Source organism: Sipha flava, unplaced genomic scaffold (genome assembly GCF_003268045.1).
Source record: "Sipha flava isolate LNK unplaced genomic scaffold, YSA_version1 193_pilon_pilon, whole genome shotgun sequence".
Classification (NCBI taxonomy): domain Eukaryota; kingdom Metazoa; phylum Arthropoda; class Insecta; order Hemiptera; family Aphididae; genus Sipha; species Sipha flava.
In genome coordinates this window covers 252417-273089 of record NW_020272753.1, presented here as the reverse complement: position 1 = coordinate 273089, position 20673 = coordinate 252417, and the positions used below count along the sequence as shown (strand labels likewise).

Below are 20673 nucleotides of genomic sequence, written 5' to 3'. Positions count from 1 at the left end.
TATCGCCTTGAACGAAAATCATCTTTGGGTTTTTTTTAACCACTACACGGCTGGAATTCTACCGACAGGTTTCAACAACATTCACCAAGGGATAATACACCATATTTGGATTTGGACTAGAAATATTCAAAGGCATATTTGCCTGCGCCCTCCCTGGTCGTTCACCGTAATAATGTCCTACGATGTACCGGGCACGTAGGAGTTATTCATTTATTGCGTCTCGCGTTCAGTGGACAGAAATCGCTCGGAGTCATATCGATTGGGCGCCGTCAAAGATTCGTGTCTAAGATGAGCTGTTACTATCAATTTTACCGTACACCTTTTCTCCGTACGGGAATCGTTTCCCGAACGGATCCCGAAAAACCAAAACGTTTTGTACATTATCTGCGCGTATGAGATTATGCGTAACAGTACATTTTCCTTTCCAATCTTGTCTTGTCGAACGGGTTTCGAGATGGATTTCGTGATCTGGCGACGAACGCGCCGATCGCTCCAAAGAACTTTTGACGCCCAAAAGTGCATGATTACTTTAAACCCAGTACATGTCATCGTCTTGACAGATGGCTATCTATTCCATTGTCTCGTCATTGAGTTTAGATTGCAATGACAAAACGATTGATATTTATTAACATAATACCTGGCGTAAATGTTGATTATCAATATCGATTTAAATATTATTTGCACGGGGAGCAGTGATAATAGTACCGTCATCGGTCGACACAAGAAATCGTCTCCGACCAACGTAAACCTTTTTCAACGGTTCAATTAACCGCGTGCTCGCTGTCGTTAATCAAATCGAGCATCGTTAAGATAAAGAACTGTGACATTCACTTAAAATAGTTTAATTGATTTTTTTATAGCATATTTTCATATTGATTTTACAAAAATGTTTATTTTATTCTACCAAACGATTATTATTAAGCTGATTCTATTGATTTTCATTTAAACTTAATGCTTGTTCATAACTTAATAATAACTATTTTATTTTATTTTTTTATTTTTATCTTTTTACAAATTACTGAGCCTCACTAAGATACATTGTGTAGATGCTAATATAACTTTACATTTCTTTATCATTTAAGAAATATTAAACATGATATTTATATAATACAATTATAGATTTTTAAATACAACTTCTATAATATTTAAATTCATATTCAAATTTTTATTATTATTATATAATTATTTATATTATATTATATTATATTATATAAATATAATTATTTATATTCAAATTTCATATTTCAAATTCAAGAACTCAAGTAAAAACATTTGAGAATTTTAAAAACATAAACACTATTGCAATACTGTACATTTTAGTTTATATTTTATACTCGTATATTATAAGTAAAACTAATACAACCAAAATAAGTACACCTGAGATATGAAATCGACCAAATACATTGATGGGAATCATTTTTTTTTCGGAATATCGTTTTATACGGCATCGTAATAAGCGGACCTAGTAGTATAACTAATGTGAATTGTTATTATAATGCTTTTAATAGTTTATGTATAAATCGTTAGATAGCGCTAAAACTATAAATCAAGCATTAATCTGAAAGGAAAATAATATTATAAAATATAACGTAGGCATTAGGTATTATTTTATAAATCAATTGTCATTTATTTTATCAACAATTATATGTATATAAAAAAAATTTCATCGTAATTGTGTGTTTTTCATTACTCAGATGTGATAAATAATCTAGAATAATATTCTGTAAATAATTAATTGAATTTTAGTCAAAAATCTATAATCTATTAAAAATTATGTCATAAATAATTTAACATCATGTAATAATACCTGAAAAAGGTTTACTCAAGAATACCGAAAAATTATTAAAAAAATACATTAAATCATGAAATTTTTAAAATACCCAAATGTTCTATTAGCAACACAGTTATATTGCTAATGGAACATTCAAGTCTAATCAGAAATAAATATGGAATTTGAATGACCAATATTAATTTATTATTTAATAGCTTACTAAATTTATATTTGAAAATCATCAACATTTTAATAATAAAATATTTATACTCCATGATAAGCATTTATTTCTGTGTTCAAACTATTTGTTTATTTATTTATATATTAATAAAATATTGCTTTATTATTTATTGTCCAACCGTAGAGATTAGTGCATCAATATTTATTTTAGTTTTTATGGTCATTGAAGAATAAATAGTTTCATTGATACAACTATTAAGTTTATTCATTAAGGGGATTGAAAGCTATGCTTTTCTTTCTCATTCTATAACACGCGTAATATAGAGATTTAGACGTTTTTTATTTCCAACATACCTACCGATAGATCTATTAAAGCGACAAAGATTTTGAAAACTGATTTGAATTCGTCGTAAAGTCTTCTTTAGATTGACCTTCTTACATTTTTTAAATTTTGTGTTTAATACGAGTATACCTAAAAATTAATTTTTATGTTTCCAATTTTTTTAATCCTATTTTTTGAAATTTTGGGAGATAAAATCAAAAAAGTGGGAATGTCGATCTAAAGAAGACTTTATGATGAATTTAAATCAGTTTTCAAAATCCTTATCGCATCAATAGATCAATCGGTACATTGGAAATAGAAAACGTCTAAATCCTTATATTGCGCGTGTGAAAGAGAAAGAGAAAGAAAATCATGGTTTACAATCCCCTTAATGTTAAACGTTAAAAAATGTAGTACTAAAATAATTAATAATTTATGGTCATATTTAATATTTATTTTTTTAGAAATATTAATTTGTATTTTTTGAACACATAAGCTGTATTTGCAACTCAATGAAGAATAGGTCTTGTAAATAGTTAAATTATATTTAAGAAAACATGAAATTATTATATATATATTAATATTTTTGTCTGGGGTAAAGTATTAAATTGAAAACCATGACCATATTTTATGAGGGTGCATTTTTAATGTGATATCTACCGGGACGTCAGTAAACATGGGTCTGTCATTAACATTGTTTTCGATTCATCCGGAAAAATAATTATATGCGACAAATCTTAAAGCTTCGACCGCTCGGAGTACAGAATAAAAAAAAAATGTTACGTATTTTGAAACAAAACTGGTTTTTGATTATTATTTAATTTATATATATAATAGATATAGATATAATATCCTCTATGTAAGATGCGGAAACTGTTTAAGTTGAACCCATGCCGTCATGAGGATATTTTCGTTACTGTTCGTTATTTTTCTCTTGGTAAACTTACTTAATGAAAATTCTAAGGGCATCGACTGTATGAAAAGGTAGATTTCTGTTGGTCGCCACACGAGCATAGACGGTGCGTAATACTAGGACAGTGGCATGGTAAACGAGATTTATGATCAAAGTTTTGGGGCGTTAAATTAAAATCGAATTGCGCTCTGGTAATCGCATTGCATCACGTAGTTTTCGCAATTCATTTATGCCTTGATAATATTATAATAATATTGTGTGTTGCACACAAATCTAGTCGTCGACGTTTTTTTTTTCTTTTTTTTTTTTTGGACAGGATCTGACACTCGGCGCTATCATCAATTAAGGCAAAGGACTTTAGGAAAAATGGGTTTTTTGATTATTTATTTTCCTCACCCTCGACAACGAGTCGAAATGTTGGATGGACGTTATCTACCCTTATCATCAGTGGGGTTTATTATTAAAATTTTTCCATACGCTCACTGCTTACGCGTGTAGCCGCAATAGTGGTGCAAGTGGGCAGATGGGTTAATTTATACTATTCAGAGTCGTTCGATGCGGCTGTTTTCGATTTAGTGACGTGGATGATGAGCGGTCGTTCGCCGCGCACGTTCAGAGCAACCCATTCGCCGGTACTGTTTGCTTGTACAGTGGTAAAAATCGGCGGCGAATTCGAAAATGCACTCGATACAAAAAAATATTGTTATGATAACCGATGTATCAAAGTGTGTACATAAAACAATTTCTTTGTAAATCACGACAGATGCAGAAAATACGATGAGTATGCGTTTTGTATATTTACTTCGTTATCAACTGCACCACGTCCGTTTTGACGTCCAGAGGCAGTTTAACTTTTGTCAATTGGTGGTTCACGAATAGGTTATGTCACCGGGTGGGTCAAGCTGCCGCAAAATTATATTTCAAAAACCAATCATACCTATCGCGATGTAAAATTATTGCATTTACTGATCTACTATGATTATTTGCAGTTTAAAATCCAAATATTTGATATTAATTTTTTTATATATTTAAATTTATACATAAAATTAGAAATCATCTAGTCAACGACTAAGTAAGATTATCTTTTTAGTTATTTCTTGGTTTTTAATGTTTGTTGGTCGTTTTGAGACTTGTCAGAATGTCGTTTAATAAATATTGAATGGTTTTTTCAAATTATACATGTATATTTAAGCTAATTAAATATATTATAATTCGTAAACGTTTTGAAAAAATAATTTGCAACTTAAGTCAATTATTTAATTATAACATTTATATATTTATTTATATATTTAATAATTTTATGTATTATAATAATTATTTTTATTTTTTTTTTACATTTCTTTTACAGAAGAAAAAATTATAAGTGGTAAGTAAAAGTAAATTTATTTTATAAACCAATAATATAATGTTTATCGTGACTAAATATGGTTCATAATAAATATATAGATGTATATATGAATTGTTAACTTAAAATAATATTTGTCAATCAAACATTTTGTACATAAATTCAAATTGTAATATGTAAATGAATGTTTAGATTGTTGTTGTTATTATTATTGGTTAACAAGATGGTATAAAACTACCATGTTGAGGAGCTAAGATATAGGCAATATGTATATATAAATGTTATATTAATTGATTGAATTATACTTCCAGGCTTATTATTAAACACTTGCTATTGTATTTTAACAATAATGATACTGAAATAACTAGTGTTTATGCAGTACATGAAATTAAGGCTTTAAACAACAGTGAATTTTATCTTTATATTAATATTTAGTAGTGATATGGTGAAGGTATTATTTTGGAAATTACTTTTTCAAAATTTTTGGTGGATGGGTAATCCGTCTGCAGAAAATACGTAATTATCTAAATATATTATAGAAAATAGAAATATACAACGTGTACAAATATATGTCTTACTTATATAACCTACATCCTACAATCTATAGCAGTATTTCTCACCCGGAGGTATGCGTATACCTGGTGGCATACGACATTTTAATGAAATGGTAATCGGAAAAAAGGGTAATGAAGAAAAATATAAAAATTTATGTATTTTAATTAATAAATTATTTATGAAATATTTGATAACGAGTATTTTTTGTCATACACGTTCATTAAAAATAAATATCGTTATAGAATTCTTGTAAGTTTAGACTTTCGAGTTTACTTATCATCTGTGGAACCAGATTTAAAAAATTAAGTGTTATCAAACAACCCCAAGGATTAAATTAAAATTGAATTGTAAAATATATTCCAATCAAACTTATTTTGTAATTTCTTATTGGGGGGTACGTAAAGCAATGGCGAGAGGTTAAGGAGTACGCGAATGAAAAATGGATGAAATACGCTACTTTACAGCACAAATCCTGTTAATTATAGTTTAAAATGTAGTAATAAATAAGTACACCAAAAACATCAGTCTGTTTATGCAGTGGTCGTCGTCGGTCAGTTACAATATATTATTAGGAATATACTAATAAGGTGGTTGGTTTCTAGAAATTAGTTTAGTAACCGCAATTGCTTAAGCCCATATAACATAATTATAATACAGAACCCTTGGTGTGCCCTCTGCCAACAATATTTTTTATACAAATTATAGAATGTTACAAAATAAAAGATGATTTCAAGACAATAATAAAAAACTTACAAACATTTAAAATGTAACATATTACCATTATATTATGAGTATATTATATAATGGGTCATAGAGGAAGTGACTCTATAACCTCCCCTAGGATCCACAACGGGTATATTTATATAATTATTGAACGTAATTAGGATAGCTAAGGGGATGGGGAATATATTACATACATTTTTTTCCTCACGAGAAATGAGTTCAACACTGTTATTGCTAACCACGATTAAAATGTTAGAGGTCAGTGATGAATCAGAACTAACATTAGGATCAACAACATTATCATGCCACTAGTCGAGTTGAGTGCGGTTTAATACGTCATAACTGGACGACAATTGATGTATAATTCTTCATATCACTGGGGTATTATGAATCTGAATTTATACAATAATAATTCAGTTAAATGATTAAGTGGGAAAAAATAAATTTATGGTTTATTTATTAAAGGATTGCGTTTGCTAAATTATTTGATTAACTATATTGAAGAAATAAAAATATATATAAATTAATATTTATATTTCTATCGAAGATCTGTATACACCTTTAAAAAAATGTTTGTTAAAAATCGCAGTACTGATTATTCTGTTATTTTTATCATTTTTAAATGTTTATTTTTTAAACCGGTAGACAACAATCCATTTAATGGATTAAAAACGTAAACGTGGTGATGATTCTGGACAATTCTTTGGACTCTATTTAACGCCACAAAAACGTCTCTTCGACCAGTTCAACCTTTACATTATATTATTTTCGTAATCATAATTAAATAAAAATCATAATCAAAAAATAATTCATTTTGTCGTTTTATCGTGTGGTTTTGTATTAATTAAAATTAATTAAAATTATTAACACGTGGAGTTGATAATTTTTTTTTGTGTAGTGATTTTATTTCCTTGGCTGTTTATTGGTCTCGTACTGACGTTTTTGTAATACTATGTGCATCTATAGTATTGATAAACAAATATATATAGCCGTGTTTTAAAGTTAATTTGTTACAATATTCCGATCATGACGGGCTCGAATTATATTAATTACAAGAGTGGAATTAAACACGCGAAAAGGAGATATAAAAAAACGAAAATTTCTGCGCGTTCGAGTGGGCTAACGAAAGGGGTTGTACATATAAATAATATCGTACGAAGTACGTCGTCATCGTCGTAGTAGTCTTATCTCAACCGGAATGGACGACGACGATTATGTTTTCGATTTTCGTGCAGTGCCGAATAACATAATATCATATACGCACATAACATTATATTATTATTATAACACAGTTCTAACGTGTAATATGATGATTATGCACAAGAAGTTATGATAGTAATAACATTTATTATTATATTACATATATTATTATTGCCAATACTATTATTGTTACACGCGATCGCGCGTGCAATCGAAATATTTATTATTAGCGCTGTGCCGTGCTGTTATTACCACTGTGGTATACTTGTCGGTTATCGCGCAAACTCACCGCCGGCTCACCATGACAATTCTGACCGAACGGTAACCAACATCGGTAATCATCGGTAATAACAGCGGTAACGGTCGGCCGGGCAGGATGATTGTCTGCTACTGCTGCGGTCGCCCTGGAACGTTTCCCGCTTTTTGAACTTCAACGGTGGCTGAACGTTACATATCGGTGAGAGACGGTCGCCGCTGGTATAGGGTGTACTCGTTGTCACGGTCCGCGGTCGTCCGCGGTCGTCCGTACTCCGGCTCCTTTGGCGACGTTTGGCACCGACCGCTAAGTCCTTCACCGACCGTTTTCGCTGTTCCAGCCGACCACTTGTCTTCCTCCGACAAGTTCTTCGTTGGTCGAACTTTTTTCGACGATTGGTTTTTCTCCATCACCTTGCTTTATTTTAGTTGCTTATTTTTTGGCCCTGGCCTCTCATCTTTCCCTGGTAGTTCATCGTCCTACCATAATTCTTCTCGCTTCGAAAACGGGTCCTGCTCCGACAACTGCTTCGCTACGTTATCGGAGACCGCATACGATTTTGGTCGCTTGTGTTTTTCGTAAATCGTCCATTTCTTGTTAGGACTGGCGAAATAAAAGCAGCCGGTGGAAGGAATCGAATGGTCGTTGGAATGTGCATGCTTGCACCTCACCGGTCATCGTGATGATTGGAAAGGAAACGTTGTCCACAATTGTCATCGGACGTGTCTGCGCTTCCGCTGCTGTCGGTACAACGAATTCACCGCCATACATAGCAGTCGGTGACCAACAAAATGTTTACGTGACAAAAAAAATTAAAAAAAAATTGTAAAAATAATAAAATATTATTATTGTTTGCACGTGTGGAGGAGATGACGTGATCGTGTGATAGTAATACTGCACGTCCAAAATAAATATATGAGACAGAAAGAGAATTGTCGTAAAAATCACGCTATGTCGACGGAAATGATTTCGAAATTGCTGGTCTCGTTCTCTATGTTATTAAAGTCCGCTCGATCGGCTGCGTTGGAACGGAAATACAAAATTTTTCCAGTGGCTTTAATGATACGTGTTCACGTATGTTATTAGGTTTATCAATATTTTTTTTTCGCAATCATATTATTATGTTCATCATCTAGTCAGTTGTGGTCGTTAATCGACTTAAGGCTTACGCTATTGACATATAGATTAGACATATCCAAAATTATATGTACGCATATAAGTCATTTTGGTGACTTAAGTAATTTCATGAATTGAATGATTGTCGGAAAATTATTACGGTCGTTTCGAACGTGGAATATTGGTACGGTCGTTAAACACCAGGGTTTCTTAAACTATAAAAATAATCATGAAGCATATATACATAAGATAAGTACTGCATGACTTTGTAGGTAAGTATTAATCTAATCTACAACGAAAAATGATAATGTCGATAACGATGAATTAAAATATTGCATGGGTTTTATGCGACTAGTACAACTGATAAACATTTAACATATTGCCACGTGCACATAATTTCCAATTTTGTAAATTTTGTTATTACTTATAAATTATAATGGAAAGTTCTGAAAAGGGAAATGAACTAATGCTGTACAATAATTATTCGTATGTTATTTTAAGAAAAATAATAATACTATTAGGTGGAAATGTTCACAAAATACGTCATTAAAATGTCCGGGAAAAATTACAACAAATTTAATTAAACCCGTACGTTTTAAATTAGTAAAAATTTATATTATTGTATGTATTGTAATGTATAATGTAAGGTGAAATCATTAATTTTATTTCAGTATATAAACTATTCAAATATAGTGTCACATAGTCACATTTCAAATAGTGAAATTTGCGAAATAACTGTTATTAAACATAATATAAAAAAGAGCCTTAGACACACGAGAAACTCCTAGTCAATTGGTTTCGACTATCATGCACAATATTTTTGAAGATACAGTGGTGACACTTGGCAATTTGTCTTCCATAAAACGTAACATACGAAATTATCGACATAGAAAATTCCCCGATGAACCATTAAATGTAAATTTTTGTCTTCCTGATGAGTGGACAACTACGATGGGTGCTGAACTTAAGCCATTTTTGATTTTTGACAATAAACAAGCTGATTCACGAATTTTGATTTTTTTCTCTAATTTCGCTTTAAATATTTTATCTTACATGGAAACTTGGTTTATGGATGGAACTTTTAAGTGCTCAACTACTATATTCCAACAAATTTATGTTATACGAGGAAAGTATAAAAATAAAATCTCTACATGCGTGTATGAATTTTTACCAAATAAGTTAAAAAGTACGTATATCACTATTTTACAACAAGTTGTTATTAATTGTATTCAAACTTCAAACAATCCAAAACCAAAATATATCATGATGGATTTCGAAATAGGAGCTATATGTGCCACTAAACATGTATTTGGTAATAGTGTGCAGATTAAAGGATGTTTTTTCATTTATGCCAGTCTATGTGGCGAAAAATTCAACAACTAGGTCTAAGTTCTGTTTACAAAAATAACAAAAATATCAAGATAAATTGCCGTATGATTAATGCTTTAGAATTTTTACCTCTCAATAAAGTATCTAGTGGATGGCTTATTTATACACAATAATTCCTATAGAAGTATTGCCAGTGGCTAAATATTTTGATAACATCTATGTCAGTGGTACTACTGGTACCCAAATGTTTTTTCCAATTTTGTGGAATGTATTCGACATCATATTGAATGGTGGTGAACGAACAAATAACTATTATGAAGGGTGGAATAATTATTTTAATAAGCTTGTCGGAACAGACAACCCATAATTTTGGTTAGCTCTTCAATGTAATCAACAAGATGAATCTATGATGCGAATTGAAAGTATACGGCATAAACCTAATAATTTAACACCTCGAAAAAAAAATAAAAAATATGCTTCACTTCAATATAAACTTCATGAAACTATTACTAGTTAGGTAAATAAAGAAATTACAATGGATATTTTTTTAAGTTCCATAGGGAAACTATTGTAAATAGGTATTATGAACTACTGTAAATTTGTATTTAATTTTGACTATTGTGAATTTATATTTAATTTTGGACACATTTTTTTATTATTACATATAAGGACATATTTTTTTACTATTATATTACTTTTTTGAACATATTTAATTTAATTTCGAACACATTTTTTGAACCATTGAAAATCAAATATTTTATAGTACCAATATTCTGCTTATTTCATTTCTTTTGTTCAAAACACAGTAACCGTACCAATTATCCATTTACCACTTGTATTATCGCACCGTTGGTAGTATAAAATTTTAATACCCAATTATATAATTTTAAAATTTTATTTGTTTGTTCCGGAAATATAAATGGTGTGCAAATAAAAGGTTAATTATAGTTTTTTAAGCAAATGTTTATTTCTCTATACAATGCAACAAAATATTGAACACCAAGTAATCATTGATTTTCGATACAGTATAACATTTAACATGTTGTTTATTTATTATACTTTAGCACTTTGCAACCAAGTACAATAAAATTAATATTTTTAAGAAACGAATGCCTACTTATTTTTGTAAATTTTACAGACACAATATTTTTTACACAATGAAATAATAATAATTTATACACGGTGTGAAAAGCTTATATAAAACGAACAGCTGTTTGGTCATGTTGAATTTGCAATTGTTTATAATAGACAGTATTCAAATGACGGTAAAACCATAAATTACGAAATAAATTATTGTCTATTCTGTGATAAAACTAATAGTTTTGTATTTCATGATAATGGAACTGAGTATTCATAATTTTTCTGCATACCAACTTTGTTAATTATTTACCTACTATTTACCTGCTTACAATATTATTGGTTTTATTACAATTATTTTATATTCTCATCTAATAGTTTTATGTCCTCGCAATTTACCTATATGTTAAGTTTTTCATAAAATAAATCGTTTGCAATAGATTTCAAATTACAGGAATTTGAATTTATTTGAATGGTCCTTTATAATAACATTTTATCACTTTACAATTGGTATCTATAGCTTTTTATACATTGCAGTCATTTTATATGATATTCGATACATAGTGTACAGTTATTTATCTATTAGTTATTAATTATTTTCAACTCACGCAAAAAAAAGTAATGATTATAAATGTAAAAATCTATCTAAATAATCATTTAACAAACATAAATAAATCGTTAATTTTCGTTTTAAATTTTCTTATTGGAGGTAACGGATACGGGTAAAACCGTTTTACAGCCTCTCACACGAATCATTCAATTTGGTAAACGGAAAATTGGTACGGTTACTGTGTTTTGAACAAAATAAATGAAATAAGCGGAATATTGGTGTGATATATTGGAATATATCACCATTCAATGTGACGTCGAATATATTCCACAAAATTGGAGAAAACATTGAGGTACCACTAGTACCACTGACATAGATGTCATCAAAATATTTAGCTACTGGCAATAGTTCTATAGGAATTATTGTGTATAAATAATCCATTCCACTGGATACTTCATTGAGAGGTAAAAACGCTAAAGCATTAATCATACGGCAATTTATCCTGATATACGAGTATATTACATCCCTCTGGTTTAGGTTTTGATAGCACTCTCAGAACTAAGTGTGAGGGTCATATGGAATCTAGAAATTTCTTGAATATAAAAATCGAAAATTTTTGATGTTCATCGTATACTTAATAATTTTTTGTATCACATATTTTTGAACACAAATAAAATATACCAAATTACTGTGCCAGATGAGAGAGTATTTAATTTTGTATGGTGAATAATGTCGATTGTAGATTTGGTCCTTAACGGAATTATTTATATAACTAAAAAAATTTAATTTTCACTGGGGTAGAAAATGGAAGTATACATTATTTTAATCGTACATCTGGGGCGGTACACAGAATGGTTGATTTTGGCGGAGAACTGCGAAAAAAAAGTCAATATTTGATTTTAAAGAAATAATCCTTTTAAGATATATTTATATATAAAAAGTTTTTCTTAGAACTTTACAAAACATTTCACTTTAGGAACATTAAAAATGAAATAAATATAAAAAGTAATTTATTTTTTAAGTTTCTAAAATAATATTAATCGTTTTAAATCGTCTAGTGAGATCCGCGTGTCACATAGATAAGCATGAAATGTTTTGGTAATTATGGCCGCAGGAGGATATTAAGTATGCATGCACGTTGTGCAGTGTTCCCGTACCGTATCCTAGTTATACGACTAAAAGAGTTTTTTTTATTTATTTTTTTGTCTTTGGAAATAATATTGATGAACGCACTATACTTACGATTCGTACGAGACTTCTCGGGCGATCATTGTGTTAGTTCGTAAAACAATGAAATAATACTAATGCCCGCCCATGCACACGTTGATAATGAATATCTGTTCAATTTTCTGCGAGTCGAACACTCGTGGTAGGTAATTTCCTTAATTTATAAAATATCAATTAGCGTACACTGTTAATGATCATTTTGATTGCTCGCTTGTACAAAAAGCATAACGACTGTTAACACGCGCCGACATCGAGATATTAATTTTAGATACGTCTTTGTTCCGGCTTCTTCTCTCTCTCTCTGTATCACTCTTACATTGGTACACGTTCTCGTGAATCGAATCTATATGCATTCTGGGAACTTTTTTTTTTTTTACGACACAGTAATTTTACGTCGCCTATAAATGTTGCGGTATCCGGTATATTTTAGTGTGGAGTACACGAGGTCAGTTCATAAAATATAACGTATGTTTGTATATTGAGTAAGTTTCTTGGACGAAACATGGAGAATTTGTCACATTGCAATTTGCATTTTTATTAAATTACCTTACTCGAAACATGTTCAAATTAATATAATAAATATATAATATATAAATATATAAATAATAAATATATATAATATAATATTTCTAAAAATTATAATATAGGTAATCAAATAAAAAAATAATATTTAAAAGCAGTCACTGTTTATTATTCATCAATATTATTTAATTACCTATTCATTATAATCTTAAAAACAAATTTTTATGATACCTACTACCTGGGTAATTCTTTTAACAAATAATTAAAACAATAATTTGATTATTATTGTATTTTTAGAAAGGCGAAATAAATCTGCTTGTATATTGTATATTTTAAAAAGCAATAGGTTTCTCAACAGTTTTTTCTTTAATGTTATTACTCTTTTCATAATAAATACTGATAAATTAGTAAAATGAAAAAATACTACAAATTTATATTAAATATGTAGATAACATTAAAAAACTTACCTTATAATATTGATTCAAACAAATAAATGTAGGTACGCAACATATGTTCACTGGTACACTAACGTGGAACATTAAAACTAGGCAGGAGAAACCGGCTATAGTATAATCTCCTATATTTGTGTTAACAATCTTCATAGTCAAACACAATGGATTTTTTTTAAATACTTCAAATTACCGTTTCTATTTTATATTGGTACTTGGTGCTATGATAATATAGAAATAATAATTTCGCTAATAGAAAAGTACCTCTACCCCGCTAATAGTATGCCATATATTTTGGTAGTGTTGTTACTTATTAACGACATATTTACGGATGATATATAAATAACTTTATTATATCCATTACCAGTGCCACAACTACAAAATAGGAGGCCCGTGTGTGGTAATTGTAAGGGTCCCTTCCTAGGATTTATCTTTGTTCAATTTAAGTATCAATTTTTTTAGGTTTTAAAACACATTTCATATCAGTTGGTGTATGATATATGTATATATATCAAACTAAATACCTATAACTGTTGTAAATTATACTTCATTACATATTTATGTAGTAAATTTATTTAAGTAGTTTATGTAGGTATGTTGTATGCCTACTCAAATACTCAATGGACTCATTGTTAAATAAATATTATATTATTCTAAAATATTATAACAACCTAACCTGAATTTTATAAAAATTTATTTTTATTATTAAATAATTGTGTGTTTGTTAAGTGTAGTTTATTTCAAGCTGGAACTAGGGGGCCCCCCAAATGTATGTAAGCCTTGGGGCCCGTGTGTGCGGCACACTCTGCACACCCGGTTTTTGCGGCACTGCCCATTACTCAGTACCCACGTTCCACGAATTACATAATATTCGTGGTTATTCCTACGTCGTAATGTGAATTTATCATTTATATTTTAAATAACAATTATTTGTCATATAAAAAATAATCCATAAAATATCTAAGCGCGGCCAGATGTAAAAATCCTTAAGCCCGACTCGGCCCGAAAAGTTTTACAAAAAAAAAGCTTGATTCATCCTTGGGTTTATTATTTTGAGAGCCGGCCCGGCTCGGCTCGAAAAGTTTTACAAAAAAAAAAGCTTGATTCATCCTTGGGCTTATTATTTTGAGAGTCCGGCCCGGCTTGGCCCGAAAAGTTCTGCAAAAAAAGTCCAGCCTGGCCCGGCTTGAAAATTTTTACGAAAACGAAAGTCCGATATAGCCCTTATTATTTTTTTTAAGGCCCTACTCTGTCCAATCTCATTACGGGCCGGGCATTTTGAGGACTGACTTGGGTCAACCTGGCCCTTGCAGGTCTTTAACGTATACGTGTAAGGGTGGCAATAAAACTGTACCTGGGGCATCTCAGTATATATATATATATATATATATATATATATATATATATTAATATTATTATTGTGTGACGGAAATTGTGTAAAATTGTGTTTTATTACTATCATAGATCTATTAAAATAACAATTAATATAATACTAATTAACTTATTGATCATTGTGAAACCAGTGACTGACATCAAGTTAGTTTTGATACATCTTTTGTATGCAATAAAGAGCAATACTATTTATTTGCTGTGCCAATGGACTACTAATGTTTATTTTTTATTTAAGTTTATAAATTCATTTATCGATTTTTTCTCATCCATAAGAAATGTATTGAATAATTTATAATTTTTTTTTTTAAATTAAGTAAATATTCTGAAAATATGATGTTCATCGATGAGGTTAGGTTGAATTATTATTTTTCATAAGTGTAATGTCATACAACAAAACGTAATAGTTCCTAATTGCATTCTCTTTATTTTAATAATATATTATACCTACATACCCATTCATTATTCATAACATACTGTTATTATTTCGGATTAAGGTCGAACTCATAGTATTAATGTTTTTCACTAATAATTTAAATCAGGTATCAATATATTTTCAACGTAAATTAAATACAGTATTGATTTTTGTAATATTTGAGCTTACGTTATGTTGAACTATGTACTATGTATGATTAAACGTTTATTAATTAATATGGTATTTGCATATTTGGTATATGGTTTATATAATATCAGTCACTATTGTGATTACTAATAAAATTTGAAGGTTAAAAACTGACTTTTGATGGTCTTACGGGTTTTGCGTGGAGAACTATATTTTGAAAAAAAACCGAACAAGGTTGTTGTACTTCTAAAGCTATATACCATACCAACCATCGTTACAATATTCATTGCGAGTTCTTAAATGTATGTTTGGAAAGTTTTGTTGAAACTTTACGCATTGTTCGGTGTTAAGTGACTCCAATGAGATACAAGTTTTAGGCTGGATAAAAGTTTAATTAAAAATATAAAATAAATAAAAAAACTTATGTCACGAATAAATTAATTATAATGAAGTATTAATAATGTAATAAAATTGGAAAATTTTCGAGTAAAAGAGAATTATATTTCTTAATTTAATTCTAAAACATTTATTTTCTAAACGATTATCGCAATAGTAATACTGTTTGAGTATAGTTGATCAATGTGCATTAAAAATAAAACTAATGGGATATCAAATATTATATTCGTATATAGGGAATAATTTAAAAAAAAATAATAGTGAAACGTTGAGATATTGAACACAGATGCATATAAAATATATAAGGTTTTAGGAAGACAGATAAAGATAATAATAATATTGATTGATGACAAAAGTATATATGAATTTTATTTATTTGTATAAAAAAAAAAATATATATATTAAAATATTTTACTGAAAAGTGATCTATAATTTCAGTTTTCAAAAGTAACTGGAAACTTATGAAATATTAATCTGAAAGGTCAGTTCAGGTTGTCAATTTTTTTTCTATTGAAACTCGTAAAACGTTCAATGACTTAATATCTGAAATAAAACCATTTTTTTATTTTTATTTTTGAATTGGTGACATGCTCGAGAGAACAGTGTTTAAAACGAGGAAATGGTGCATTTATAAAAAAAAAAAAACAAGTAATTTAAATAATGATGTATTACAAGTTTCCGGTATCGACAATGCATGTACCTACAGGTAAAGTTGTCTGTCAGAACATTGTAATAAAATCAGACATGCACAATATATGACAATTGTAGAATCTGTGTAAACAAGCATATTTATGGTTTATATTTTTGATACACGAGGATAGTTCAATCGGTTTTGGTTTGCAGTGGATTTGGTCTTTCAATATTGTAATTTAATTAATTCGGTTGCCTGCGCGATAGTTTGAAAAAATATCGCTTTGTTGACTTTTCAAAGTTTGATGACTAACGTCTAATATCCTAAGTGCACCGCACACCCTTTTGCATTAAGAATCGCATATACGCGTGTAGTTTTACTACGAAATAGGGTATTCTAAAGAAGGGATCGGGAGCCTACTTGAAAACTCGGCCATTAAGTCCGTACGCGTGGGAGGTGCGCTTACCCTACGGTTACCCATCGGAACGCTAAGGATCATGGACATTGTTCTAGGGGCTTAGATTCTCGGAACTAACTTAATCAGGCTCATTTCTATCTGCATATATCAACATCGCGGAAGTGCGGCGAAGGATATACCATTAATTACACTGAAGAATATTTCGCCGCCTCTGGTTTCAGCGCAAGGGTGATTGTAAAAGAGACAAGTAACTTTCGTAGCATATAATAATGACAATATACTTGTATAGATATCTATATCATGAGCACACGTGCAATTTATTTCGAATATATTGTTTTACTTTGGATGCACTCTTTTGATGGTATACAAACATACATACTATCCATATCCGTATTATTAAGATTGCTTTGCTCATATATATATATATATATATATATATTGTAATAACAGACAATATGATTGGAACGCATCCCGGTTATTGAGTTTGGAACTTTTAATATTCGATGTCCTTCAAACGGCAGGCCGTTATTGAGGTTGTTCGCGAAAACAATGCATCTATTTATTAGTTTTGTCTCGTTATAGAAGAGAGAAAGAGAGAAAATTAAATAAATCAGTATATCCGCAGCTAAGATTCTTGCCACCGGGCACACCGCGTCATCTGACTTCCGCGCGCACTGATAAATTCCCGTATTTGTTTGATATGCATCCTCATGGCGAACAATATACGGTCGCATAATTTTGTGTTTGTGTGTGTGTGTGTGTCGCGTGTGTCATAAGTTTGTGTTGCATCGTAATTGGATTAAGAACGCAACGGCCTCGATGTTTATTTTGCCAGAGTTTTTCTATTATATATCGATGATCCGTAACAAAATGGTCTGAAAATCCCCGATGGGGTCCATCCGATTTTGCGATCTGGTATGGCCTGTCGGGCAAGTCGCGCTACTACTCCGATAAACATTAATTTGTCTTACTACTACTCTTCTACTACCGGTGATGTGAGACTTTATTGTTATTCTCTTTATTTGTTCGTGATAATATTATAATTATTATTATACTATCATCATGGAAAGCAAGCTAAAATAGCACAAAAATACCTCTTCAATACAAAGCATGTCCTTTAAAATATTATTCTAAAAACGCGTACACCGATGAATTATTGATAAGAATCTAGATATTTTTTCTTAGATTGTTTGGGAAATTATTTTATTTCAATTATTCTGTTATTATAATATTATTATCTTTACGTAATGTCAGCTTAGGCCCGATTTACTAATTTAGCTATATGTTTAATTAACTATTATAATCATGAAATAAAATACGGTGCGGTCAGTGTTTATTTCAAGAGGTAACAGGGGGTTTTTCGAAGAAAATGGGTGACCTCCCACAAAAAAAAATTTATTAATTAATTATTTACTGCTATAACATACTGCTTACCACATACCCTTTTCCTCCCGAAACACCCCCATCCCCCACCCCCCGGGATAGAAGGTCTGTAATAAACACTGAATGTGGTTCTTGTAATTGTATAACTCATCAGATAGCGTATATAAATGTAGAAGTGTAACCATACCATGTTATATTATGAATTTTTTGAATGAATAACGATTTCGTATTAATATTATGCAATTAAGCTAAAGACAGTTTGGTTATCAAAGCAAATATAGTATTCCTACTAATATTACTATAATGTTATAGTGTATTTTATACATGGTTGCCAGTAAGTGTTATTATTAGCGGAAAAGTAATGAAATAAAAATATGTGTTTTGTTAAGTGACAGTATTCCGGACGAAGAAAAATGATTAAAAATATTCTTTTCTTGTCCGCGCTGATTTAATATTCCGCAATATTCACAGTGCGCGTACTTGCGCATTATAATAGGTAGTTAATGTTATATATTATTAAATTATGTTTCTTTGCTTCACTTGGAGAATTCATTATCGGATAAATAATTATTGTTACGACCCAGGTGAAAGGTTCAGACTGTTGTAGCCGTGAACGAGCGCCGACGTACGTTGACGTGTTACTACTATAGGCCTTCGATCCATATTTTATGTGTGTGTATGTTGTTTCTCTTATGTATATGTTATGTTGAATCAAAATAAAAGGACAAGTGTCCTGTAAAAATCGAATCATGATGAAAACGATTGAGGTAGGATTGTCGTCGTTGAAATGTTTTTTTTTTTTTGTGTTATCGTATTTCAATTGATCGTGAAAGTATGTGATACAATAATGCACAAATTCATAGGTTTTATCTTAAATGAAAATTCAAAGTGCATTTTTAAAATTAAAAAAATTGTTTATTTAAAAATAATTAATTAAACTTTACGTAGATATTATTTTAATAAGCAAATCTCGTTAACGTTTATTGTTTAGAAAATATTTTTAATCTTAGAGATACATATATTTAAGCTTATTTTAATAATCTCGTATATTATGTATTATAAACCATAGGTAAGAATTAAAAACAAGAAAGTGACCGATTTCCAATATTAATTTTTTCTTGTGTCTTACGGTAGCAGTTTGGTCATAAATAATTATTGAATTTTAAACATTTTAAGGTTTAAGTTATACATTGAAACGAGATAAGATACAACAGTATTTCACGAGATGTCGTACGTGGAAAGTTTCCATATATCCATAATTTTAAAAAATGTTTTAATTTGTTCACAATATATACGTACAATTGTAGGGTTCTAATGAAAAGTCTCCAAAAACGACCGTACAGAGTTCAAGCTATCCAGTTACAGATTGATAATATAAACCATTGCATTTATGTCCGTAATACAATAGGGATTCGGCGATCGTTATAAAAGTGACACGAGTGCAACGAGAAAGTATGTGTAATTAGTTAATTTGTTTCGAGGTTTGATTTATTTAATTGAATTTATTACTTCATACCCAGCATACCAACTACCGAGCATGTACAGAATATTTGTGCATTAACCGTAATGGTTCCATTTACTAAACATTCCAGGGTCCAGACAATAAATCTCTCCCTCTCTCTCTTTCTCTCTCTCTATATATATATATGTTTTTTTGTCATTGACACCGTAAAATACATATTTTCCAATAAACCTCGCGACTGCGGAAAATCGAATAGGTACCTCTGTATAATTAACTGCTAAAATACTATAAGGATAAAGTGATGTCGAACATGCAATATAATAATGTAAACATACTAAGCAGATTATTTTTGAAAAAAACAAAACAATCTAATAAAAAAAAATAAAAAATAATTTCACGACCTAACTAAAGGTTAGGTCAAACAATAACCTGACTAAAGTCGAATTGAAATGTATTATTTTACACGTATAATATAACATTTTTACAAAATTGGCTGCGAGTAAATCACGTTTATCGTAAATGTTATTGTTTTAATAACAAACAATACATTGTGATGACAATGATACGTCTAAGATCTAAAAAACAATGAAACACCATAAAACATGTGATATTTTATATAGGTATACTATTCAAAATAAAATTTTAAAAATTGTACAGTTTTCAAATTTATAAGTTTATAATCTATTATATTTAATTTCAATACAATATTATATATAATATACAGCATCACTAATTCTCAGATTGATATAACACTGATTCGTTTTTATACACTTACAACTAATTTAAAGTGCGTTGTTGGTAATAAAATGTCACTCAGAAGTCGTGTGTTTCATTAAAACTAGATAAGAATTTACTTGACGTTACATAATGCTATTAAATACCGTTAATTTAAAATTT

At 29.8% G+C, this 20673-nt stretch overlaps 1 protein-coding gene across 5 annotated transcripts in view; it reads left to right on the top strand.

Moving 5' to 3' along the window:
• Positions 1–20673, top strand: part of LOC112681637 (organic cation transporter protein-like) — a 77098-nt gene that overhangs the window by 20706 nt on the left and 35719 nt on the right. For 4 of the 5 annotated variants that reach the window (XM_025551887.1, XM_025551888.1, XM_025551890.1 and 1 more), the window contains exon 3: positions 4535–4552. The exons of the other annotated variant lie outside the window; for it this stretch is intronic. In XM_025551887.1, the coding sequence (XP_025407672.1) occupies positions 4535–4552 (18 nt within the window). The remainder of the gene's footprint in view (positions 1–4534; positions 4553–20673) is intronic. 5 annotated transcript variants of the gene reach the window in all.